General features: G+C 39.3%; 1 protein-coding gene across 2 annotated transcripts; it reads left to right on the forward strand.

Annotated features, from left to right (window-relative positions):
• Nucleotides 1-27,416, forward strand: AK3 (adenylate kinase 3). 2 transcript variants are annotated; one of them, XR_014248070.1, is made up of 6 exons: nucleotides 1-335; nucleotides 13,377-13,496; nucleotides 14,449-14,621; nucleotides 15,266-15,384; nucleotides 18,498-18,575; nucleotides 24,446-27,416. XR_014248070.1 is itself a non-coding variant. In XM_082404452.1 (5 exons), the coding sequence occupies exons 1-5, from the start codon at nucleotides 185-187 to the stop codon at nucleotides 24,564-24,566; spliced, it is 684 nt and encodes a 227-aa protein (XP_082260578.1). In that variant the 5' UTR covers nucleotides 6-184; the 3' UTR covers nucleotides 24,567-27,416. The 2 variants fall into 2 exon arrangements, 1 of the variants encoding a protein (XP_082260578.1); XM_082404452.1 differs by lacking the exon at nucleotides 18,498-18,575 and having other exon boundaries at nucleotides 6-335.

Here is a 27,416-nt window from a genome sequence, read left to right on the forward strand (position 1 = left end):
GCCTGGCGGGGCGCGGGCGGGGCTGGCCGGGAGGCTGTCGCCTCACTTCCGGGAGCGCCTGGGCGCGGAGGTCGTCGCTTTCTCGCAGCGCTGCCAGCCGGCCGGCCCCGACCCGCGGAGCGGGTGGGCGCGCAGCCAGGCCGAAGGCCCACTGTCCGCGCGGCCCCGGCCTCTCTCGGCGGCCATGGGGGCGTCTGCGCGGCTAGTGCGCGCAGCTATCATGGGGGCGCCGGGCTCCGGCAAGGGCACCGTGTCCTCGCGCATCACCAAACACTTCGAGCTGAAGCACCTCTCCAGCGGGGACCTGCTCCGAGACAATATGCTTCGGGGCACAGGTGGGAGCCCGGGCGGGAGGGGTGGCTGTGCGCTGTCGCCCCGGTGGGGATTTGTGGGCGGAGGGACCGGGGCGCGGGAAGTGCGTCCCAGGAATGTGGGTCCAGGAGTGCGGGCGCAGCATCTCCCAATTGCCGCCGGCGGGGTGGGGGAGACCTCGGGCTGCTGAGCTACTGTTCCCTGAAACCTCTGGCCTCTGTGGATAGCTTCAGGTGGGTTATTGAGGGAAGGCACTAGGAAGTTAGGACACATTCGAAGTTCAAAGATTAAAGGAAACCACATGGCTTTGAGAGGTATGTCCAGCCCCAGTCGCAACTGCTCCTAAGGGTCCATGATCTATGTGTGGCTTATTCTCTGCCTGCCCTTGCGCTTGGAGAACTGTTAGAGCTCTCTTTCTTTTTCTTTTCTTTTTTGTTTTATAAATTTATTTATTTATTTTTGGCTCTGTTGGGTCTTCGTTGCTGCGCACAGGTTTTCTCTAGTTGTGGCGAGCGGGACTACTCTTTGTGGCGGTGCTCGGGCTTCTCGTTGCAGTGGCTTCTCTTGTGGAGCATCGGCTCTAGGTGCGCGGGCTTCAGTAGTTGCAGTGTGTGGGCTCAGTAGTTGTGGCTCACGGGCTCTGGAGCGCAGGCTCAGTAGTTGTGGCGCACAGGCTTAGTTGCTCTGCGGAATGTGGGATCTTCCCGGACCAGGGCTTGAACCCCTGTTCCCTGCATTGGCAGGCGGATTCTTAACCACTGCGCCACCAGGGAAGCCCAGCGCTTTCTTTTTTAACTTTTTGTTTGTTTTTTAAGCGCTATGGAATTTTCTGGTTTTGACCTTTCCCCCATAATCTGCAGGCCAAGTATTATTCACCCTCGTTGCTGTCACAAAATTGGCTTAGATCTTTAGACACAAAAGCTGTTCTTTTGCAGGGTTATCTGAAAGATTGTTTTTTTTCTCACGCCAAACAAATTCTTGCAACTCAGCACGAAATCTAGTCAACAAACTGCACACTTTACAATGGGTGGATTTTATCTTACGTAAATTATATCTTAAGAAAGCTGTTTTTCAAAAGTAACAGCAAAGTTAGTTTTTTTTTTTCTCTCAAAAGTGTTGACCTTTACTTTCCAAAACAAAGTCATTTTGAAACTCCTTTTAAAAATTAGAACTAATCCCTTGCACAAGGTAAAAAAGGATTGGAAACAGGATGGAAGTACATAATATTAAAAGTAAAACTCTCTCTCATTCCCTGCCTCAGTCTCATTCTTCAGAGGGGAGCAGTGTCATATGCTTGCTTTTAGAAATCTGTATTTGTGTATAAGCACATACAGGGTATATGTATATCCCTTGTTTTAATGCAATATGTAACCCTACTAAATATGTGTTCTGCACCAGTGTGTTTTCACTATATCTAGGCTATTTTTCCACACGAAAACACAGAAATCCATTTCATTATTTAACATTTGTATAGGTATCTATTTGCTGGATCTGCCATGGTTTATTTAACCGATCCCCTACTGATGGGTTATATAGGTTATTTCTAAGTGGGTTTTTTTTTTGTTTGTTTCAGAATACTGACATTCAAATGAAAAAACCATTTTTAGCTTGTCTCGTGGCGTTCTTTGGTTTATCACCTAATCTGGTGAATTACTACTTTTATTTTTCTCTTCTAACATTGATCTTTAAAAAAATCATAAAGTATTAAACTTAAGAAGGTTAAACTGTTTGGCTCACTTCGTAGTGTTCTTGATGCAACATATTGCATTAGGTAACAATAAACAATCCCCAGTACTGCACCTGCTTGGGGCAAGATTATTCAAAGTGGGAAGGAGTAAAGAATACTTAAGCGATTCTCTGAAAAATAACTTAGCAGTGAGGCATAATTGCGTGTTAGGGAACACCTTCAGTGAAGAGTTAAAGATATGTTAACTTGGGAAAACACAAAACATTGAAAAAATTAAATTTAAAGCAAATTAAGTAAACTTTTATTTTAAATTAAGAAACAACCCTCTTTGTTTATCCTTAACATCCCATGACAAGCCTGCCGTCCTCTTCCTGACTCCACAACATGAAAAGAGAGGCTAGAGGGAGGGAGGAGAGGATCACTTGGAAGGATGTGCAGCCTGCCTTAGCCGCCTGCTCTTTCTGGAGTCTCTACAGGCAATTCTTTAACAAAGAAAACAGAAGATGGAGTTGAGGGAGGTGTCATGAGATTGTTATTACAGATGTTCTGTATCTCAGGACTAAGAATATATTCTCAAAAAGTATTTGTGAATGGATTGGATATTTCCCCCAGGATCAGAGCCAAAGGAGAGGTGTAACCTTTTATTTAAAAAGTACTGCTTAATGTTTTTTGATACTAAGAATAAAGTATATTTACTATAAAGTAAGAAAAACATGTCATGAGAGTATAAAAAAGAAAATTAAAGTCCTGTATAGTTCTACTACCCAGAGACAATTATAATTAACTCTTTGGTGCTTTTTCTTACATTCTCTTTTTCCTTTCTCCTTTTTCTTTTTGTTTCTTTTTTGTTTGTTTTTTTAAATGTATATTTATTTATGTTATTTATTATTTTTGGCTGTGTCGGGTCTTAGTTGTGGCACGTGGGATCTTCGTTGAGGCATGCAGGATCTTTCGTTGCAGCATGGGCTTTTCCTTGTGGTGCACGGACTTCTGCCTAGTTGTGGCGTGCGGGTTTTCTCTTCTCTAGTTGAGGCGTGCAGGCTCTAGGGCACGCGAGCTCAGTAGTTGTGGTGTGCAGGCTTAGTTGCCCCGTGGCATGTGGTATTTTAGTTCCCTGACCAGGGATTGAACCCGTATCCCCTGCATTGGAAGGCAGATTTACCATTGGACCACCAGGGAAGTCCTTCTCATTTTTTCTCTGTTGCATTTGTATGTCTTTGCAGACTTGTTATAGTCTAAATGATTGCTTAGATACCTTTTTTCACACTTACGTGAGCATGTTCACACATCACTAAGCAGTCTTTTAATTTCATCAAGATTGCACAATTGTTAATTGAAACATTTTCCTATTATTATACACATATGTGGTTAACCATTCTTTGTTATAATTAATACTGTTACGACTATCCTTGTACACGAACATTTGGCAGCATCTCTACTTACTTGCTTCAAATAAATTCCCTAGTGTTGAATTTCTATAAATACAGTACCATCAAATATGCTAAGGAAGGATGGTGCCAATTTACTTTCCAACCACCATTTCATGATGATGATGTATTATGTAACCCATGGCTGTATTTTATAGCTAAAGTTTAAAATCATCCCAGCAGATGCGAAAAAGACACTGGAAATATGTGGGAACCTGTTGACTGTAGCAAATCTGGAGTAACTGTAGACCACCATTGAACACTGCAGTCAGGAAACTTGAGTCTGCCCCTTTGTCATTAGTCCAGCCCTCTCATTTAGAGATGAGGAAACTGAGTTCAGGAGAGGTTAAAGAACTTGCTCAATAATAAAAAGCAGTCACTGGGAGACAGAAGTGGACACCCAGGTCTCCTTGTATGCCAATTAAATTACTCTCTCCATTATGCAGCATTTCCAAAATTGAGGTTCATGAGATAATTTTAGGTAGACAAAAAAATTTCTCAAAAATTTTTCTCAAAAATTAAATGCAAATAAAAAATCAATAAAATTTTTTATTTCAAAGTGTATTTGAAAAATGATAACTAGCACACCAACCCTTTAATTTTGTGAACATTATAGCTTATTAAATTAAAAAGCTGGACTTCCCTGGTGGCCCAGTGGTTAAGAATCTGCCTGCCAATGCAGGGGACACAGGTTCTATATCCCTGGTCCGGGAAGATCCCACACGCTGTGGAGCACCTAAGCCCGTGTGCCACAACTACTGAGCTTACACTCTAGAGCCCGCGAGCCACAACTACTGAGCCCATGTGACTCCACTACTGAAGCCCACGTGCCTAGAGCCTCTGCTCCACAGCAAGAGAAGCCACCGCAATGAGAAGCCCGTGCACTGCAACAAAGAGTGGCCCTTACTTGCAGCAACTAGAGAAAGCCTGCGCACAGCAACGAAGACCCAACGCAGGCAATAAATAAATAAATAAGATTTTTTTAAAATTAAAAAGCTGAGTCACTTTAAAGAAAATTATATAGTAAATAGTAGTTCAGCTATGGCAGAAATTGTAAGGTTGCCATGTGGTTGCCCAAAGTTTGAGAAACTGCACTGCAGCTTAGTGCTTCTCAAAGACATAATCCTGGACTAGATGGCTACCCCTTTTGAATCTCATTTGTTCTCATTTGTAAGTCGGGGAAGTTGAACTCAGTAGGTAATCCTCAAAGCCTCTGTCAGCTCCCAAGTTTCTGTATGTCTAACAAAACTTCTATTATGTACACACAGACAGCATAGATGTGCCCAATTAGAATGATATTGACAGAGCAAATTATTTTTGTAATGGCAAAAATTTTGATTTGTATTGAAAATAGGCAATACATTTACATGGTTTTGAATTCCAAAAAATTTAAAAGGACATTTAGTGAAAAGATCCTTTCAGAGCTATTTCATGCACATACAACCCACAGTTTACCTATTCTTCCCTCTGTTCTTTTTTTCTTTTTTACACAAGTGATAGTAAACTGTGAGTAGTTTCCTACCTTTAACAATATTGCTTTCTGTGAGGATTGCTCCATTTCTTTTTTTCTACCAAGGTAAGTTAGGCCTTTCTAAAATTCCATGGCTAGAATCCAGGATAGGGACTGCCTGGTTAAGTGGTTAAGGATCTGCCTGCCAATGCAGGGGACACGGGTTCAAGCCCTGGTCCAGGAAGATTCCACATGCTGTGGAGCAACTAAGCCTGTGCGCCGCAACTACTGAGCCTGCGCTCTAGAGCCCACGAGCCACAACTACTGAAGCCCACAAGCCTAGAGCCCTGCAGCAGGAGAAGCCACCGCAATGAGAAGCTGATGCACTGCAACAAAGAGTAGCCCCTGCTCGCCACAACTAGAGAAAGCCCACGCGCAGCAACAGAGACCCAATGCAGCCAAAAATAAATAAATAAATAAATAAATATTTATTGGGGGAAAAAAAAGAATCTAGGATAATCCAGGCAGCTCATCTCTCCAGCTATCCATTCATTCATCCATCCATGGACTTGTCAAGCACCCAGTGTGTGCTGGGTACTGGAGATACAGAGACAAATATATTTCATTGCAGGTGCTCACAGTTGGAACATGGGCAGGCCGATGGCCATAAGTCTGCTCAGGCTGCTATAACAGAATAGCACAGACTGGGTAACTTAAACAATAGAAATTTATTTTCTCATAGTTCTAGAGGCTAGAAGTCCAAGATCAAAGTGACAGCAGGGTTGGTTTCTGGTGTAGCCTTTCTTCCTGGCTTGCAAATGGCCACCTTCTCACTGGCTCCTCATGTGATCTTTCCTCTTCCTCTTCTTGTAAGGACACCAGTCTTATTGAATTAAAGTCCCCCTTTATGACCTCATTTAACCTTAATTACCTCCTTAAAGGCCCCATCTCTAAATACAGCCACATTGGGGGTCAGGGCTTCAACATATGGATTTTAAGGGACACAATGCAGTCCATACCAACATGTAAACAGGTAGTTTCAGCAGTGTGATAAGTGCTCAAACAGAGATAAGTCTGTGACATTATGGAAGTCCAGAGGAGGAACTTTTGGTTGCCTCGGAGGTTGAGGGACACCACATCATGAAGGACCCTTTAAGATGTATCTTGAAAGATGAGTGAGAGCTTATCAGGCAACAGAGAGGAGAAAGAGGCTTGTGCAAAGGCTAGGAGGACCCAGAGTATGTGGAGCTCCTTGCTGGGGCCATGGTTTGAGGGTTGGGTAGAAATGGTGAGGAGGTAGGTGGGAGAGAGATAAGATGAGGCCAGACCCACTTGGACCTTTATACAGTTCTTGAGTTGAGATTCTATCCTGAAGCACAGTGGGAAGGGGAGGAATATAGACCTGGAATGGGAATTCTTTCTAGATGCTTCACTGAAGAGGAGTCAGATTGAGTGATGGTTGGAGGGAGGACCAGGGTCAAGGGATGTTTTGATTTTCAGTATAATTCTTGTGAACTATCCCATGCATGAAAGTATTATAATGTCTTTGATGGTTAGAAGAAGAATAAAATGAACACCCATTTACCCACCATCAGACAGAAAACCAGTACTTTTGGGGTCCCCATGTGTGCCTACCCATCACATTTCCTTCCTGCCACCCCAGAGGTAACCGCTATGTTGACTCAGTCTTTATTATTTGAGAAAGTTTTTTTTTTTTTTTTAAGCCCGTGATTGGGTGTAAAGCTATCACTTGACTCATTCTTGTTGTTTTCCTAGTTTTATTTTGTTTTGTTTCAACATGTTTTTAAAGTAAAGTTTTATGTATGTTATAATATAACAATGCTAAAAGCACTTTTGTCAGGAACTAGATTAATTCTCTGTAGCCCTTTCTCTTGGCATATATAAAAGAGAACTGTATTTACAGGTTGGTCAGGCCCTCTTTTGTACTTCACAGCTGCTCAAACAATAAGTTGTTTCCAGTTAGTTCGGATATGAGGTGTGGTTGGTTTGAGTAGTCTTATAAGAATGACCAGATGTTAAAAGGAGATATAGAATTAAAAATGTTTTTTTGTGTAATACAAGCACCATCTCTCAGATTAATATTTCTGTGTTTTAGAATTTCTGATTATTATCCTTAAAATCAAAAGCTGGTTTTAACCCTTCCCATTCCCTTTTAACCTTCCTTTTCTGTTTTTATTTGTGAATAACTTTATAGAAAATCAGTTTATTTTGAATGATTTACTTTTAAACTAGCTTTTTGTGTTTTGTAGGTGTGGAAGCTCCCAAATTTGTTAATTTTTTTAAATAAAAAAGGAAATAGTTTTTTTAATGAGGAGTCTATTTAGATACAACATTAAATTATAGGCAATCAAGGGAATAAAAATTTACTAAATGTCCAAAGAATATGCTAGACAAAAGTCCTTGCGTAATTTTGAGAGTAAAAACTTGAAATGTAGGGCTTCCCTGGTGGCACAGTGGTTGAGAATCTGCCTGCTAATGCAGGGGACACGGGTTCGAGCCCTGGTCTGGGAAGATCCCACATGCCGCGGAGCAACTGGGCCCGTGAGCCACAACTACTGAGCCTGCGCGTCTGGAGCCTGTGCTCCACAATGAGAGGCCGCGATAGTGAGAGGCCCGCGCACAGCGATGAAGAGTGGCCCCCCCCTTGCCACAACTAGAGAAACGAAGACCCAACACAGCCAAAAATAAATAAAAATTAAAAAAAAAAAAACAAAACACTACTGGACCTTCATTTAAAAAAAAAAAAAACTTGCAATGTAATAAACAAACTGCTTAGACTATGACGTAGAGAGTTGAATCATTTTTATTTTTCTTTTAAATGGAAGCATTACAGGCTTCAGATTTTAATAACTATTTGTGTTTAGTGATATAGAAAGTTGTTAGTGATATGAAAAAGATTATTAGACTATGCATGGGACTATCTACTCATAAAATATTTGGAGGTTTTTATGTTATCAGTTTTGATGATAATTATTCCTGAGTAGTGTTGGTTTTATGAGTGGCTTTTTTTTTTTCTTTTGTTTTGCTTACCAGGTATTTTTCATCTTTAATTTTTTTTTTTTTTTTTTTTTTGGCTGTGTTGGGTCTTCGTTGCTGTGTGCGGGCTTTCTCTAGTTGCGGCGAGCGGGGGCTACTCCTTGTTGCGGTGCGCAGGCTTCTCATTGCGGTGGCTTGTCCAGTTGCGGAGCATGGGCTCTAGGTGTGCGGGCTTCAGTAGTTGCAGCATGCAAGCTCAGTAGTTGTGGCATGCGGGCCCTAGAGCATGCAGGCTTCAGTAGTTGTGGTGCGCGGGCTTAGTTGCTCCACAGCATGTGGGATCTTTCCGGGCCAGGGTTTGAGCCTGTGTCCCCTGCACTGGCAGGCGGATTCTTAACCACTGCGCCACCAGGGAAGTCCTACTATTTTTTAAAAAACATCTTTATTGAGATATAATTCACATTACATAAAATTAACCCTCTTAAACTATGAATCAGTTTTTTTTTATTACATTCAAAGTTGTGCAACCATCACCACAATCAATTTTAAAACATTTTTATCACCCCAAAAAGACACCCTATTCCCATTAGCAGTCACTCTCCATTTTCCCCCAATGCTCCCAGCCCTGGACAACCACTGATCTTCCTTCTGTCTCTCTAGATTTGCCTACTCTGAACATTTTGTATAAATGTTGTGATGTAATACGTGGTTTTTTGTGTCTGGCTTTTTCCACTTAGCATGTTTTCAAAGTTCATACACTTTGGGACTTCCCTGGTGGTGCAGTGGTTAAGAATCCGCCTGCCAATGCAGGGGACACGGGTTCGAGCCCTGGTCCGGGAAGATCCCACATGCTGTGGAGAAACTAAGCCCATGTGCCACAACTACTGAGCCTGCGTGCCACAACTACTGAGCCCGCATGCCACAACTACTGGAGCCCGCGTGCCTAGAGCCTGTGCTCCGCAACAGAGAGAAGCCACAGCAATGAGAAGCCCACGCACCACAATGAAGAGTAGTCCCCGCCTGCCGCTACTGGAGAGAGCCTGCGCACAGCAACAAACACCCAACGCAGCCAAAAAAAAAAAAAGTTCATACACTTTGTAACATGTATCAGTACTTCACTTCTTTTTATGGCTAAACAATATAATTTTGTATGGATATTCCACATTTTATTTACCCACTTGTCATTTGATGAAGATTTGGGTTGTTTTCGCTTTTTGGCTATTGTGAATAATGTTGCTGTGAACATTCACATATAAGTTTTTGTGTGAACTTATGTTTTTATTTCTCTTGGAAAAATATACCTGAGTTGAATTGCTGCATCATGTAGTAACTCTGTTTAAACCTTTGAAAAACTGCCACACTGTTTTCCAAATTGCCTATACCATTTATAATCCTACAAGCAATATATGAGTGTTTCAATTTCTCAACATTCTTGCCAACACTTACGTTTTTTTTTTGTTGTTATGTCTTTTTGATTACAGCCATCCTGGTGAGTGTGAAGTGATATCTCATTGTGGTTTCCATTTGTTATTTCCCTAATGATTAATGATGTTGAGCATCTTTCCATGTGCTTATTGGCCATTCGTATATCTGTTTTTTTGTATTCAGATCCTTTGCCCATTTAAAAACATTGATTTCCTTTTTAAATGCTGAGTCGTAAGAATTCTTTAGATAGTCTAGATAAAAGTTCCTTATTAGATATATGATTTACAGGAATGTTCTCACATTCAGTGGATTGGATTTTCACTTTAGTGATGGTGTTCTTTGAAGCATAAAAGTTTTAAATTTTAATGAAGTCCAGTTAAGAGTTTTGTAGTTTTAGCTCTTACATTTAGGTCTGTGATATACATATTGAGTTAATTTTTTAATATGGTGTTAGGTAGAGGCCCATCTAACCTAACCTGTTCTTTTGTGTATGGATATTCAGTTGTCCCAGCACCACTTGTTGAGAAGACTATTTCTTCCCCCATTGAATTGGCTTGGTATCCTTGTTGAAAATCAATTGACCGTAAATGCGAGGGGTTATTTCTGGGCTCTCATTTCTGTTCCATGTGTTCACACAAAAAGTTATATATGTATATTCATAGCAACATTATGTCTATCCTTATGCCAGTACAAACAGTCTTTTGAAATCCAAAGTGTGTGTCCTCCAACTTGGTTCTTCTTTTTCAAGATTGTTTTCAGCTATTCTGGATACCTTGCATTTCCATATGAATTTTACAGTCATTTTGTCAGTTTCTACAAAGACACCAGCTGGGATTTTGATAGGATTGCATTGAATCTGTAGATCATTTTCAAGGAGTCTTGCCATCTTAATATTAACTTTTCTAATCCACGAATATAAGCTATCTTTCCATTTAGTTAGGTCTTCTTTAATCTCTTTCAACAATGTTGTGGTTTTCAGATTACCGGTTTTGTGCTTTTATAAAAAAGTATATTGCTAAGTTTTTTATTCTTTTTGATACAATTGTAAATGGAATTTTCTTAATTTCATTTTCATATTGTTCATTTTTGTATACTTTTGATCTTGTACCTTGCAACTTTGCTGAACTCATTTATTCTAATAGTTTTTTAGTAGATTCCTTAGGATTTTCTGAAAACAAGATTATGTCACCTGGAAATAGAGATAATTTTACTTCTTCCTTTCTGGATGCCTTTTATTCTTTTTCTGGACTCATTGCCCTGGCTACAGTCTCTGGTACAGTGTTGAAATGGCAAGAACAGATCATCTTTTCTTTTTTTTTTTTTTTTTTTAATTTTATTTATTTATTTATTTATGGCTGTGTTGGGTCTTCGCTTCTGTGTGAGGGCTTTCTCTAGTTGTGGCAAGCGGGGGCCACTCTTCATTGCGGTGCGCGGGCCTCTCACTGTCGTGGCCTCTCTTGTTGCGGAGCACAGGCTCCAGACGCGCAGGCTCAGTAGTTGTGGCTCACGGGCCCAGTTGCTCCACGGCATGTGGGATCTTCCCAGACCAGGGCTCGAACCTGTGTCCCCTGCATTGGCAGGCAGATTCTCAACCACTGCGCCACCAGGGAAGCCCAGATCATCTTTTCTTAAGGCTATTCTTATACTTAATATAAAATTAAGTACTTTATTAGTTAATCCCATCATCTCAATCTATTTGTTGCCATTAGTTGAGGGCTTGGCCTGAAGAGTGAGAGGGGAGGGAAGGGACCAATACTAGTTTTAGGGACTCAGCCCTGGAGAATTATGATTTTCCTCAGTACTGAGTTTGAGCTCTATGTCCCCCAGAGCAGTGGTCAAAACCCTGACAACAGAGAGGTGCACACATATTAAGTATGTGGACCTTTCCGAGAGGGTATTTTAGAGAGTCCTGGGTGCTCTCAGAACCCAGGGCCTCTTCCAGATGCTGTTTATAAACCCAAGCAGTACACCTGTCAAATGGCAGCCAATTTCCATGTAGTTAATGTCCTTAGTTAGAAATCTGGTTTCATGAATTTGACAATTTAGGATATGTTCTGAAGTCAGTATGTCAATCCATACCAAGAATTATGAAAACAGTCATAAACTTTTTAAAAAAATTTTTATTGGAGTGTGGTTGCTTCACAACGTTGTGTTAGTTTCTGCTATACAGCGAAGTGAATCAGTTATATATATACATATGTCCCCTCTTTTTTAGATTTCCTTCCCATTTAGGTCACCACAGAGCGCTGAGTAGAGTTCCCTGTGCTATACAGTAGGTTCTCATTAGTTATCTATTTTATACATAGTATATATATGTCAATCCCAATCTCCCAATTCATCCCACCCCCTCTCCCCCCTTGGTATCCATGAAAACAGTCATAAACTTTGACTGTTTAATCTCTGAATCCTGGGAATTTATCCATCAGAAATAACTCAGAAGCCACCCCCCCAAAAAAAAGAAAGAAAAAAGAAAAAGAGTGTTAAGATCTTTAAAAGCAGAAGTTGTAGGGAAAAATCAAGACTAATTTTAAAATTTAAATGTCCAACAGTATATATTGCCATGATAGAGTATATATTTTTTAATTTTTTTTTTTAGAGGTTTTTTGTTTTGACGTAGACTTTTTTTTTGGCTGCGTTGGGTCTTCGTTGCTGCGCGTGGGCTTTCTCTAGTTGTGGCGAACAGGGGCTACTCTTCGTTGCTGTGCTTGGGCTTCTCATTGTGGTGGCTTCTCTTGTTGCGGAGCACGGGCTCTAGGGCATGCAGGTTTCAGTAGTTGCGGCATGCGGGCTTCAGTAGTTGTGGCTCGCGGGCTCTAGTGCGCAGGCTCAGTAGTTGTGGCGCACGAGCTTAGTTGCTCTGCGGCATGTGGGATCTTCCCGGACCAGGGCTCGAACCCGTGTCCCCTGCATTGGCAGGCGGATTCTTAACCACTGTGCCACCAGGGAAGTCCGAAAGAGTATATTTTTATCAAACATAGATATATACTGATGGAGTATTAGTTACCAAAAATGACTAAATGACTATATAAAATCACTGAAAAGTATTTACAAAATGATGCTAAGTGAAAAAAGAACACAAGGGCTTCCCTGGTGGCGCAGTGCTTGAGAATCTGCCTGCTAATGCAGGGGACACGGGTTCGAGCCCTGGTCTGGGAAGATCCCACATGCCACAGAGCAGCTAGGCCCGTGAGCCACAATTACTGAGCCTGCGCGTCTGGAGCCTGTGCTCCGCAACAAGAGAAGCCACGATAGTGAGAGGCCCGCGCACCGCGATGAAGAGTGACCCCCGCTTGCCACAACTAGAGAAAGCCCTCGCACAGAAACGAAGACCCAACACAGCCATAAATAAATAAATAAGTAAAGATGGATCTAGTGTTGTAATTAAAAAAAAAAAAAAGAACACAAAACTATAAGTACACAGATTTTTACAGTGGCATTAAAAATTCTGAATGTGTGTAAATAGTTTGGTAAAAGATGATGAGGAAATGAAAATACTGTTGTGTAAGAATGACATACAATTATAGGTAATATTTAAAAGTTGTTCATAAATTCTTTTCACGTATTTTATTAATAAAAATGTAACATGATCACAGTGCTGATCTGGTCAAAAACTGAATTGTGACAGCAGCATCTCTTTTAGAGGATTAGAAAAATCTCTATAGTAACATGATTGCCAGCACTTAAACTGAGCCACTTAAAAATAATGACTATTTCAGTTTCTTATTTAAAAAGAAAATAATTTCCATTAGTATATATATTTTTTCCCATAGAAAATTTAGAAAAACACAGAAAGTGAAAATATGTTAAAAAAAAAAAAGATAACATAATTCTATCACAGAGATGACTACTGCTAACATATTGGTTTATAGCTTTCCATTATTTTTATGTAATGGAGATTTTGAAATAGGCTTAGATTATTTTGTAATCTCTGTTTTTATCACAAAAGTTGATGATGCACATTTTCAAACGAGTGTGTTATCCAGGGGGGGGTTCTTTAGGTAACCAGTTTCCTAGAGGCCTAGAATGGGGTAGAATAGATACACTTGCTGACTTGCCTTTTTTCCCGCCTCTGCTATAGAAATTGGTGTGTTAGCCAAGACTTTCATTGACCAAGGGAAGCTCATCCCAGACGATGTCATGACTCGGTTGGTCCTTCATGAGCTGAAAAATCTCACCCAATATAGCTGGCTATTGGATGGTAAGTGGAATATTGAGAATATTTCAGCTGCCCAAAAGGATGCGTGAAGACAGGAGAGTGAGGATTTCATGCGCTACAGACATGGATGGTGGGCAGGGGGCCTGAGTGCTGCCACTCCCCACCCTGGGGCCTTGGGGGCCAGTCATCTTCTCTGGCCTGCTTCTTTTTTTAAATGCAAAGAGGGAAGTGGACTGCATGATTTCTAAGCTCCTTCAGATATGACTTTTTGTTCCTTCCCCGCTTTTTGAGAATATTTAGGATAAGGGAGGATCACAAAAGGAAGAAGGAAGGCTGGAGAGTAACTTACAATCAGCTGTAAACATTCCCCAGCCAGAGGTGTGGCGGGATCCTTGAGGGTATGTTGATTTTTAGTTTCTAGAGAGAGGTGTTTATTATAAGGAATTCGCTCACACAGTTGTGGAGGTGGACAAGTCCTAAGATCTTCAAAGCGAGTCAGGAACCTGGAGACCCAGGAGAGCCGGTGGTGTGATGGTGTAGTTCCAGTCTGAAGGCAGATGAGACCCAGGAAGAGGTGATGTTTGAGTCTGAGTTCAAAGGCAGGAAAAAGCCGTGTCCCAATTGCAAGGCAGTCAGGCAGGAGGAATTCCCCTTTATCTTCTGGGGAGGCCAGCAGCTTTATTCTATCCAGGCCTACCCACATTAGGGATAACAATCTGCTTTACTCAGTCAACTGATTTAAGTGTTAATCTCACCCCAAAAGACACCCTCACAGACACACCCAAAATACTGTTTGACCAAATATCTGAGCAACCTGTGGTCTGGACAAGTTGACACATAAAATTAACTATCACGGTTGCCCTACAACTACAACAAGGTTGTCATCAGCCTTCCTGGTGTTATTGCTTTTGTTCAGATTGCTCATTTTCTTCCTTCTCCCCTTTCTCCCCATGGCTCTTTCTTCCTTTGTTCATTTTTAATTTACTTTGTAAAGGTTTTCCAAGGACACTTCCGCAGGCAGAAGCCCTGGATAGAGCTTATCAGATAGACACAGTGATGAATCTGAACGTGCCCTTTGAGGTCATCAAGCAACGCCTCACCGCTCGCTGGATCCATCCAGGCAGCGGCCGTGTCTACAACATCGAATTCAACCCTCCCAAAACCATGGTGAGTATTTAGGGGGGAACTGACTTGGCCTTCCGCGTAGCCAACTGTTTCCAGTCCTCTTGCACTCACAGGTGACCTTGGATACCCTTGGATGACCAGAACTCCTGAGGGCATGTTCTCAGGTTACTTGCTGTAGTCAGCTGGTCTAGTCCAGTCAGCTTGGTAGTAAAGGCATCCCCAGGAGCAAGGGGGGTTTGTTATTCCTTCAAAAGCATGTATTGATTTCCTACTCTGTGCCAGGGAGTGTGTTAGAAATTGGGGCAGTAGGGATTAACGACACCTTGGGTTATTTAGGGCTTGCAGTTGAGATTCCCAGTCTGTAGCTGAATCTTTTCGTATATATATGTTTTTAATATAATATATATAATAATATATAACATAAATATAATATATAATATAAAATTATCTAGAGGCTGCTTAGAAAATCTTTTGCTCTAAAGAGGTGATTGACACTGTGGAAATGATCGTGGGGTCTCATGGCTCTGTGTTGCAATGACCTGGATTTGGATTTGATTCCATTTATTTAAAAACACATTATTGTTTGGTGCTTGCATAGATGTCTGTTTAAAAATCAGTTAACTACCTATAAAAATATCCTTCAAAAATATGATATTTGATGCCAGCATCTTCTAACTCCCATTTAGGGCATTGATGATCTGACTGGGGAGCCTCTCGTTCAGCGTGAGGATGATAGACCAGAGACGGTTGTCAAGAGACTGAAGGCTTACGAGGCCCAGACAGAGCCCGTCCTGGAATACTACCGGTGAGTTGGTCACTTTTCACAACTTCTCTTGTATGATGAATCACTAAATCATTTTCTGATTGTCCATGCTTTATAGCCAAAATGCTAAAATACCGGAAGATCCAATTCAAATTGGTTTAAATAATAAAGGAAATTTATTTGCTTGTGTAATAGAGAAGTCCAGAAGGTAGTTTGGGCTTCATTTGCCCCTAGGTTTGATGAGAATTTTGCTCTTCTCTCTGTTTTGTATTGGCTCTGTCTTTAGGCTTCCTGCATAGTTATACATGGTTGCCAGGAACAGCCACAGCATTCTCTTTATGAAAGGCTGAGGGGTCACCTTTCCCCCAGTGAACAAAAGCCTTAGATTGAACCAACTTGAACAGCCACTGTGATCAGGGAATGCTTTGTATTCTAGGCCTAGGTTAATGCCCATTCCTGAACCAGTCACTGGGATGGGAGAGATTACACTCATTGGTCCACACCCAGAGCAGGGAGTGGGTCAGTCTCACCCAAACTCTGTTGTCTAGTGGAGGGAGGGCTGGAATGAATGCCGGGGAGGCAAACCTAATGGTGCCCACTCCCTGTGACAATAGAGGACACTACAGCACAGAAGACTCTCAAAGGACATAATCCTCAGGTCATTTATTTGCCAAACAGTCTTTAGAAGTTTATATTCAAACATAGTTTTGTTAACTCTTAAGGGAATTCATATCCCACCACAAATATGGGAACTCTACTGGATTAATAATTGACTCAGGCTAAGAAACAATTCCGTTTCTTTACTCAGCCTTCCCTTCTCCTAACAGAGGATTGGTTACATTCACTTTCCTTTCATTCATTCACTTACTGAAAAATGACTCAGCATTAGGACAGGACAGTGCTGTGGTTAGAGCACAGACTGTGGAGCCAGAGTGCCTAAGTTCAAATCCCAGCTCACCATTTATTAACTTGACCTTAACCTCTTGCTTAACCTCTGTTTTCTCCACTGTAAAAGGGGGATGAGACTAGAGGGTTGAAAGATGGAGTTAATATGTGTAACTCTTAGAATTGTGTCTGACACACATTAAGCACTACATGATTATTAGCTATTATTATTGTTGTTGTAATGGGGTAACTATGCAGTGAATTCTGAAGCAGTAGTCTCCAAATTATTTTAATAGTTATTTCTGGAGGGTGAAATTACAAGGGAGTAGCTGTTACTATAATTTTGTGATTGATTATATAAAGAGCCTGGCTCTGCAGATTACCAGCTGTGTGGCCCTGGGCAAGGTGTTTCAACTTCTGTGCCACAAATTATTCATTTGTAAAATCAAAGCGGTATTAAATAGTACCCACTTTATAGGGTTGTTAAGGGAGTGAAGTGAGAGAGCCCCTGTAAAGACTTACAGCAGTCCTGGCACTTTAACACTTTTAACTTTTACCACTCAGTGGTAACGATTATAATTTACTCGGTTGACACTATGCTAGCTAGGCCCCTGGTCCACACAGATAATTAGACCCAGTCCCTGCCAGCCCCAAAGAAACTCACCTTCTTTATGAGGCAAAGTGCTAGGTAAACAATATTCATCATACAATGTGATACGTACTTATGTGAATCAGAGACCTAATTCACCCTAGCTTAAGCAAAAGGGAAATTTATTGGTCATGTAACTAAAGAGTCCAAAGGTAGATGGTTTGCGTCCAGGTGTTCAAACAGTGTCATCAGGCCTCAGTCACTCCATTTCCTTGTGTTGGCTTCAATCTCAGGTGGGCTCTCCCTGTGTGAGCCCCTCAACATTCCAGCTCACCTCCTACCAGTTTATCTACCCCAGCAGAAAAGAGAGCCTCTTTGCCTGCAAAAGTCCTGGAGTTGGCACTAACTAGCTCTGATCATGTCCACCCTTGAGTCTGGGAAGTAGGGACAGTACCATCTGAATCTCACGGACTGAGTTTGGTGAAAAGGTTGTTTCTCTAAAAGACGTTTGTTATTCATTCAAAAGTTACCAGAAGAAGGGAGAACACATTGTTGCTGAGCAGATAACAACACTGTGAGGCTATTAACAGAGGTAATAACAGAATGCAGTGGAAATACAGTGGCTGTAGGGATTAGTTCTGTAAAATGTGGAAAGGGAATTTGCGGAAGACTGTAGAGATGAAGTGTATGGCCCGGGTCCCTATCTCAGGAGGTACCCTAGTCTTTCTCGGCTTCTGGCTTTTGCTACCTCTTGCCATCAATCAGAGCATTTCCGTCTAAGCTCCTGCACAAAGAACTAGGACTAGACTTAACCAACAATTAAAAGTGGTATTTGCAGCAGCCTTAGTGAGAGTCTGCATTGTTATTTTAAAATACCGACAGTTGTACTGTTGCTCTTAAAACTCTTCTCAGCTGTGGGACATCTGATAGTGTAATTAAGTCTGTGTTTACAAGCAACATGATGCTCTTACTTTTTAGAGGACCAATAGCTGAAGCTGGCTCCGTTTTATCACGTAGAAATTAAGGTGACACATGTTCGTCCAAGGTGCACAGCTTTAGGACTGAATAGGTGCCTATAGTTGTTCCTTCAGTAATTAACCCACTTCTGACATTGGCTTGACTTTAAGGTGGCTCTTCAAGAGGCTTACAACAGTTAAGAAGCTTGTTCTCTTGAAAGCTTTACAAGATGTCTGTGAATTTAGAAACAGGAGGGCTTTAGCAGATGTTTCTTACCAAGAAAACAGTGGGAATTATTTAACTTAGTCTTAACTGGCAAATCTTATGAGGTATCCAGAAAGGAATGCTTTTGTTCCCAGTGAAACATCTTAAAATCTAGTGAAAAGGTTGCAGAAGTATGACAGATCCTGGTTTCAGAAAGTAATAAACCAGAGTTCTTCATTTGCTCTTCTGCAGCCTTTAAGCCGGTGTGTATATGAGTAGCTGGAGGAGGAGGGTAAATAAGAGGAATGCCAGAATCTCTGGCAGGAATCTGTCTGTTTTGAAAAGCAACCCCTGGATTCTGATACTTCTCACCATTGAACCCCCAGGAAACTGGAGTGAATAGACTTTGGCTGCTGGCCTGGTAACAAGCCAGACAAATCTGCCTGGGGAGAAATGGAGAAACCCAATAGGAAACACAATAAAAACAACGTTTTAAAATTCCCTTTTCCCTAAAATGCAGAAGGAGAGCATAGAGAAAAAATAAACCAAGTGAAAGAAGGAAGGATAATCAAGTATTAGAAAGCTGTCTTGCAAAGGAGTAAGTAGACAAAGAAAGCCAGGGATGTTCTGGTGTTTGGCATGACCTGTGTTTGGAAACCTACTACCGTTTTGGTGATTTGGGTTATTGCTTTACATCCCTAACACAGTTTTATCAGTAAAATAAGGAAACTTGAGCTCTAAAGAGGATTAAATGAATTATTAGCACTTAGCACATGCTCAAAAAATGATAGGTGCATCTTCAAAGTGACCATTTGTATTAGCCAGAGGGCACAGCTGAAACCAAAATCTAGGTTTTCCAACACCCAGCCAAGTGCCTTTCTCTCTTGATCACACAGACCTATACTTACTGACACCCTTAAATCTACACTATCATCTTTTAAGAATCATTTTGAAAAGCTCATTAGGAAAACTCAGACCTGTGGGGTTTTTTTCTTTCATTTTTTAAAAATTGAAGTATAATTGACTTACAATATTATATTAGTTTCAGATGTACAACATAGTGATTCAATATTTTTTTATTAGAAAATGATCACAATAAGTCTAGTTACTGTCACCATACAGTTATTACAATATTATTGACTATGTTCCCTATGATGTATATTACACCCCCATGACATTTATTTTATAACCAGAAGTTTCTATCTCTTAATATCCCACACCTATTTCCCTTATTCCCCTGTATCCCTCCCCTCTGGCAACCAGCAATTTATTCTCTGTATCTGAGTCTGTTTTTGTTTTGTTATGTTTGTTCATTTGTTTTGTTTTATAGATTCCACAAGTGAAATCATACACTATTGATATTTGTCTGACTTACTTCACTTAGCTTAATACCCTCTAGTGCATCTATGTTTTTGCAAATGGCAAGATTTCATTCTTTTTTTATGGCTGAATAATATTCCATTTTATATACATACTACATCTTCTTTATGCAATTCGTCTGACACTTAGGTTGTTTCCATATCTTGGGTATTATAAATAATGCTACATGAACATGGAGGTGCATATTGCTTTTTGAGTTAGTGTTTTTGTTTTCTTTGGATAAATGCCCAAAAGTAGAATTACTGGGTCATATTGTAGTTCTATTTTTAATTTTTTGAGGAACCTCCATACTGTTTTTCATAGTGGCTGCACCAATTTCCATTTCCACCAACAGTGCGTGATGGTTCCCTTTTATCCACATCCTCACCAACACTTGTTATTTGTTGTTTTTTGATAAAAGCCATTTTGATAGGTGCGAGGTGATATCTCATTTTGCTTTTGATTTGCATTTCCCTGATGATTAGTGATGGTGAACATCTTTTCATGTGTCTGTTGGCCATCTGTATGTCTTCTTTGGAAAAATGTCTGTTCAGGTCCTCTGCCCATTTTTTAATCAGATTGTTTATTTTTTTGATGTTGAGTTGTATAAGTTCTTTGTATATTTTGGATATTAACCCCTTATCAGATAAATCATTTCCAAATATCTTCTCCCATTCAGTAGGCTGCCTTTTCATTTTGTCGATAGTTTCCCTGGCTGTGCAAAACCTTTTTAGTTTGATGTAGCCCCATTTGTTTATTTTTGCTTTTGCTTCCCTTGCCTGAGGAGACAGATCCAAAAAAATATATTGCTAAAACTGATTTCAAAGAGCATACTCCCTCTGTTTTCTTCTAGGAGTTTTATGGCTTCAGGTCTTACATTTAAATCTTTAATCCTTCTTGATTTTGTGTAAATGGTGTGAGAGAGTAATGCAGTTTGATTCTTTTCCATGTAGCTGTCCGTCTTTTCCAACACCATTTACTGAAGAGGCTGTCTTCTCCCCATTGTATATTCTTGCCTCCTTTGTCATAGATTAATTGACCATACAAGTGCAGGTTTATTTCTGGGCAGCTTATTCAGTGCCATTGATTTATGTATATGGTTTTGTGCTAGTATCATACTGTTTTGATTACTGTAGTTTTGTATTGTAGTCTGAAGTCAGGGAGCCTGATACCTTCAGCTCTGTTCTTCCTCAAGATTGTTTCAGCTATTTGGGGTCTTTTGTGTATCCATGCAAATTTTAGAATTATTTGTTCTAGTGCTATGAAAAATGCCATTGGTATTTTGATAGGGATTACACTGAATCTGTATATTGCCTTGCATAGTATGGTCATTTTAACAATATTGTTCCAATCCATGAACATGGTATATCTTTCTATTGTTTTGTGTCTTCTTCAGTGCCTTATAGTTTTCTGAGTACAGCTCTTTTACCTCCTTGGTTAGATTTATTCCCAGGGTTTTGTTTTTGTTTTTGTTTTAGTGCAATTGTTAGTGGGATTGTTTTCTTAATTTCTCTGATAGTTTATTAGTGTATAAAAATGCAATAGAATTCTATAAAAAGAGGGAGAGGACTCAAATCAATAAAATTAGAAATGAAGAAGGAGAAGTTACAACAGACACCACAGAAATACAGAGCATCCTAAGAGACTACTACAAGCAACTCTATGCCAATAAAATGGATAACCTGGAAGAAATGGACAAGTTCTTAGAAAGGTATAACTTTTCAAGACTGAACCAGGAAGAAATAGAAAATATGAACAGACTAATCACAAGTAATGAAATTGAAACTGTGATTAAAAATCTTCCAACAAACAAAAGTCCAGGACCAGATGGCTTCACAGGTAAATTCTATCAAACATTTAGAGAAGAGCTAACACCCATCCTTCTCAAACTCTTCCAAAAAATTGCAGAGGGAGGAACACTCCCAAACTCATTCTATGAGGCTGCCATCACCCTGATACCAAAACCAGACAAAGATACTACAAAAAAAGAAAATTACAGACCAATATCACTGATGAATATAGATGCAAAAATCCTCAACAAAATACTAGGAAACAGAATCCAACAACACATTAAAAGGATCATACACCATGATCAAGTGGGATTTATCCCAGGGATGCAAGGATTCTTCAATATACAGAAATCAATCAATGTGATACACCATATTAACAAATTGAAGAATAAAAACCATATGATCATCTCAATAGATGCAGAAAAAGCTTTTTGACAAAATTCAACACTCATTTATGATAAAAACTCTCCAGAAAGTGGGAATAGAGGAAACCTACCTCAACATAATAAAGGCCATATATGACAAACCTGCAGCAAACATCATTCTCAATGGTGAAAAACTGGAAGCATTTCCACTAAGATCAGGAAGAAGACAAGGATGTCCACTCTCACCACTATTATTCAACATAGTTTTGGAAGTCCTAGCCACGGCAATCAGAGAAGAAAAAGAAATAAAAGGAATACAAATTGGAAAAGAAGAAGTAAAACTATCACTGTTTGCAGATGACATGATACTATACATAGAGAATCCTAAAGATGCCACCAGAAAACTACCAGAGCTAATCAATGAATTTGGTAAAGTTGCAGGATACAAAATTAATGCACAGAAATATCTTGCATTCCTATACACTAACAACGAAAAATCAGAAAGAGAAATTAAGATAACAATCCCATTCACCATTGCAACAAAAAGAATAAAATACCTAGGAATAAACCTACCTAAGAAGGTAAAAGACCTGTACTCAGAAAACTATAAGACACTGATGAAAGAAATCAAAGATGACACAAACAGATGGAGAGATATACCATGTTCTTGGATTGGAAGAATCAATATTGTGAAAATGACCATACTATCCAAAGCAATCTACAGATTCAATGCAATCCCTATCAAATTACCAGTGGCATTTTTTACAGAACTAGAACAAAAAATCTTAAAATTTGTATGGAGACACAAAAGATCCTGAATAGCCAAAGCAATCTTGAGGGAAAAAAACGGAGCTGGAGGAATCAGACTCCCTGACTTCAGACTATACTACAAAGCTACAGTAATCAAGACAATATGGTACTGGCACAAAAACAGAAATATAGATCAATGGAACAGAATAGAAAGCCCAGAGAAAAACCCACGCACCTATGGTCAACTAATCTATGACAAAGGAGGCAAAGATATACAATGGAGAAAAGACAGTCTCTTCAATAATTGGTGCTGGGAAAACTGGACAGCTACATATAAAAGAATGAAATTAGAACACTCCCTAACGCCATACACAAAAATGAACTCAAAATGGATTAGGGACCTAAATGTAAGACCGGACACTATAAAACTCTTAGAGGAAAACATAGGAAGAACACTCTTTGACATAAATCACAGCAAGATCTTTTTTAATTCACCTCCGAGAGTAATGGAAATAAAAACAAAAATAAACAAATGGGACCTAATGAAACTTAAAAGCTTTTGCAAAGCAAAGGAAACTACAAACAAGACGAAAAGACAACCCTCAGAATGGGAGAAAATATTTGCAAACGAATCAATGGACAAAGGATTAATCTCCAAAATATATAAACAGCTCATGCAGCTCAATAAAAAAAACAAACAACCTAGTCAAAAAATGGGCAGAGACCTAAATAGACATTTCTCCAAAGAAGAGATACAGATAGCCAAGAAGCACATGAAAAGCTGCTCAACATCACTAATTATTAGAGAAATGCAAATCTAAACTACAGTGAGGTATCACCTCACACCAGTTAGAATGGGCATCATCAGAAAATCTACAAACAACTAATGCTGGAGAGGGTGTGGAGAAAAGGTAACCCTCTTGCACTGTTGTTGGTAAGAATGTAAATTGATACAGCCACTATGGAGAACAGTATGGAGGTTCCTTAAAAAACTAAAAACAGAATTACCATATGGCCCAGCAATCCCACTACTGGGCATATACCCAGAGAAAACCATAATTCAAAAAGACACATGCACCCCAATGTTCATTGCAGCACTATTTACAATAGCCAGGTCATAGAAGCAATCTCAATGCTCATCAACAGACGAATGGATAAAGAAGATGTGGTACATATATACAATGGAATATTACTCAGCCATTAAAAGGAATGAAATTGGGCCTTTTGTAGAGACGTGGATGGATCTAGAGACTGTCATAGAGAGTGAAGTAAGTCAGAAAGAGAAAAACAAATATCGTATATTAATGCATATATGTGGAACCTAGAAAAATGGTACAGATGAACCGGTTTGCAGGGCAGAAATAGAGACACAGATGTAGAGAACAAACGTATGGACACCAAGGGGGGAAAGTGGTGGGGGGGGTGGTGGTAGTGGGATGAATTGGGAGATTGGGATTGACATGTATACACTAATATGTATAAAATAGATAACTAATAAGAACCTGCTGTATAAAAAAAATAAAATTTAAATATTCAAAAAAATACAACAATTCTATATATTAATTTTGTATTCTACAACTTTACTGAATTCATTTATTAGCTCTAACAGTTTTTTGGTGGTATCTTTAGGATTTTCTATATATAGAATCACGTCATCTGCAAAGTGACAGTTTTAGTTCTTCCTTTCCAATTTGGATTCCTTCCCCCACCCCTTGTCTGATTGCTGTGGCTAGGACTTCCAATACTATGTTAAATAAAAGTGGTGAGAGTGGGCATCCTTGTCTTGTTTCTGATCTTAGAGGAAATGCTTTCAGCTTTTCACCATTGAGTATGATGTTGGCTGTAGGTTTGTCATATTTGGCCTTAATTACATTGAGGTATGTTCCCTCCATACCCACTTTGTTGAGAGTTTTTATCATAAATGGATGTTTAATTTTGTCCAAAGCTATTCTGTATCTATTGAGACAATCGTATGATTTTTATTCTTCAATTTGTTAATGTGGTGTATCACATTGATTTGTAGGCATTGAACCAACCTTGCATCCCTGGGATAAATCCCACTTCATCATGGCATATGATCCTTACTGTTGAATTTGGTTTGTTAATATTTTGTTGAGGATTTTTGCATCTGTGTTCATCAGTGATATTGGTGATTTTCTTTTTGTATGCTGTCAGACCTTTTTTTGTTTGTTTTTCATCCTTAGGAAAAAAGGGGTGTTGGAAACATTCTCCGGAACAGAAACCAACAAGATCTGGCCATATGTATATGCTTTCCTACAAACAAAAGTTCCACAAATAAACCAGAAATCATCAGATACTCCTTGAGGAAAAGTGCGTGTAACTAGTAAGATGAGCAGAAGTTCCTTGTCTGTGCATTTAGAAGTTCATTGTCCTAAGACTCTGGCATGTATAAATTCTTTGAAAATTGTGTGTTTTATTTCTGCTGATTTTATTCTGGAAATTAAGGATGTGCCAATGAGTCAGATGTGAAGATTCATCTTTTGAAATGTCTGTTGTGTTTTATCCAATTATCTTCTATGGATGCACAATTAAAAAACATCAGAGATGTCTAACTAAACTTTTGAAAATTACTGACCATAATTAAAAGAGCAGTTGGTAATAATCTAAGTTTTGTTCAGAAGAGAAGTGGTTGATAAAGTTTCCTTATTTTTCTTGAAAAGTAAAAAAAGAAAAAAAATCCATGTCACTTGTGCAAAGTGTCTTATCAGAGGCTTTTGTGTAGACTGATGCTAAAAAAGAGATCTCTAGCACTGTGGTACACAGTTTTGTGGGACACTGTGTCTACAGAATTCCAGAAAAAAAGCAATGGGATTTACAGATTAGTTGCAGAATGCAAATTCACTGCTGCCTTTTATTGACCTAAAACAAATGGACTGCCAGATATTTCTCCAGCAACATGGGTTTATTCGAGATCAGCAGATAATTGCAATTTGGGGTCTGCAACCATGGTGAGCCATGTGCAAGTCCTCCTCACAGCAAGGGAAGGAGAACGCTTTTATAGAGGGAAAAGGAAGTTGGGAGGGCTATAGTAAACAAAGAGTCCGTGGCTTTTCATTGGCTGAGTCCTTGCCAGGAAACGAGAGTCTGTCTTCTTCTGTTGGGCTCTACTATCTTCACAAGTCATGAGAGCTCCCCCTTCTGGTCTCCTGACTCTAATTGAGGTGTCTATTTACACTAGCAAACTTACAGTAGCCATATATGCTATATTTTGTTGTTAAACATACTTTCAGTTTACTCCAGATTTTCAATTTGCTATAAAAATGTATCAATTAGCATCTAGGAAAATATATTTTTCTATGACTTATTTTCTTTTGAAAATAGTTGTGTACTGAGGCATATGATTTGTTAGAAATTGACATCATAAGTTCTTGCAAAAGCACCAAAGTTGAATTTTCAATAGAATATGTAATTAAACTCTTATGTTTTCAGGTGTTACTCAGGTTAAGAAATGTGTGCTTTAGGATCTACTTGCCAGTTTCTCTTTTTGATCCAAATGTATGATCTGCCTTGATGAGTAACAAATTAAAGAGAAAGAAAGAAAGAGAAAGCGAGAGAGACAGAAAGAAAGAAAAAAGCATAAGAGAAAACCCATGGCACTACGTAAAATAAGCATACTTTTTCATTAGGAAATCGATCATGTTTGCCTGGGGAAAATTCCCTTGACATAAATAACAATCATAATTAGTAAAGGTGTAGCAATTTAAAGGATTTACATGACATGTTAAAAAAAACAGGAAACTGATTGATTTTGCTTGGAAGAGTTCTTTATTCCTAATCAAAGAAGTTGACACCTGCTAGTGTTAACTGCTATCCTACCTTAATGGCGAAGAATTCTGCCGGTGAATGTAATCTGAGCAGCCATTTTAAAATGAAAAAGAATTGATTCCTTAGTGGGGCAACGGGATGCATGCTTATACAGTGGCCTGGTAGGAAGAGCAGGGCAATGAGAGGTGAAGGAGAAATCCGACAATATCTTCAGTTTCTTACTTGGTGCTAGATGAAATGAAACAAGTCATTGTATAAGCAATTATTAACTGCCTTTGAAAATTTGGCCCATTTTATTCTAGGCACTGAAAATACAAATGCCAGCAAGCGATTCTTACATATCTTGTGGGGAAAAAAACTTACTTTTCTTAGATTTTTAAAAATTCAATATTGATCTTTCAAAAATGTACCAAGGCTTTAAAAAAGTATTATGGTAAACATTTCATCCTTCACAAAACTTCCTTTAATGCCTTATTTGAATGTTAATATTATGTGCATTCTAAAAATGTTGGGAACTACTAAACTTATGAATTATCAAACATACATTAATATCAGTGAATTAGAATTAAATGAAAATTTAGAACTGTGGATATTACTTTGTCTTTGGTAATTCACAGGGCCCACTCTATCTCACCTTCCCTTCTGCTGCCCTGATGTCTCATTTGCTTCTGAATTAGTGTCTGCTTTCTAAATAATCATTGTCTTAAAACAGTACTGTTTTAGGTACATAGGCTGGTTTCATTTTACACCTTATCTCCTGCCATAGTACTGCAGCCATACTGGCCTTCTTGACACCTTCAGGAGATTTGGAAATCAAAAAGAGGGATAGAAGAACATAGCTATGAAAATTAAGACCCTTCTTCCTGTGATCATTCCCTCCCCACTCCCAAAACAACCCAAAGTTTTGCACATACATCCATTACTTTGGGAAACGCCTGCACTATTACAAAAAGAATTTTTCTGCTGTAACTATCATTATGATTTATGTGTCACATGAAAATATGTCTGGAGTTGAATGCCATGGCCAGAAGCTACTATGCCTTAGTTAAAAGCTAATAAGACTTCAACCCATTACCTTATTTTCTAGAGTACCACAAGTTATTTTGGTGCACCTTTCATAAGCAGAATGTGCTGTGGGAAATGCAAAGTGGCAGTTAGTACCATCCAGAAATCTTATTTAATTCCATTTGAAATAGTTCAGATTTCTAAACCCTACCCCACAGCTGCTTCCCCTCCAGCTATTTACAATGGTATTTGAGCAAATTATTTTGGACATTCATACTTTGTGACAAAAGTTACCTATGTTAACAACAAATCATGGTAATTACAGACCTCAGATTATATTAAATTGCTGTAATACTGTAACCAACAGCAATAAATTTGTATTTT

This window comes from Balaenoptera borealis (genome assembly GCF_965194805.1).
Source record: "Balaenoptera borealis genome assembly, chromosome: 8".
NCBI classification, from domain to species: Eukaryota; Metazoa; Chordata; class Mammalia; order Artiodactyla; family Balaenopteridae; genus Balaenoptera; species Balaenoptera borealis.

Excerpts from the sequence above, each read along its gene's own strand:
- AK3 (XM_082404452.1), top strand. The coding sequence starts at position 185 with ATGGGGGCGTCTGCGCGGCTAGTGCGCGCAGCTATCATGGGGGCGCCG. Across the intron at positions 336-13,376 it reads CAATATGCTTCGGGGCACAG|AAATTGGTGTGTTAGCCAAG; the intron begins GTGGGAGCCCGG and ends CCTCTGCTATAG. Across the intron at positions 15,385-24,445 it reads CCCGTCCTGGAATACTACCG|GAAAAAAGGGGTGTTGGAAA; the intron begins GTGAGTTGGTCA and ends TTTCATCCTTAG.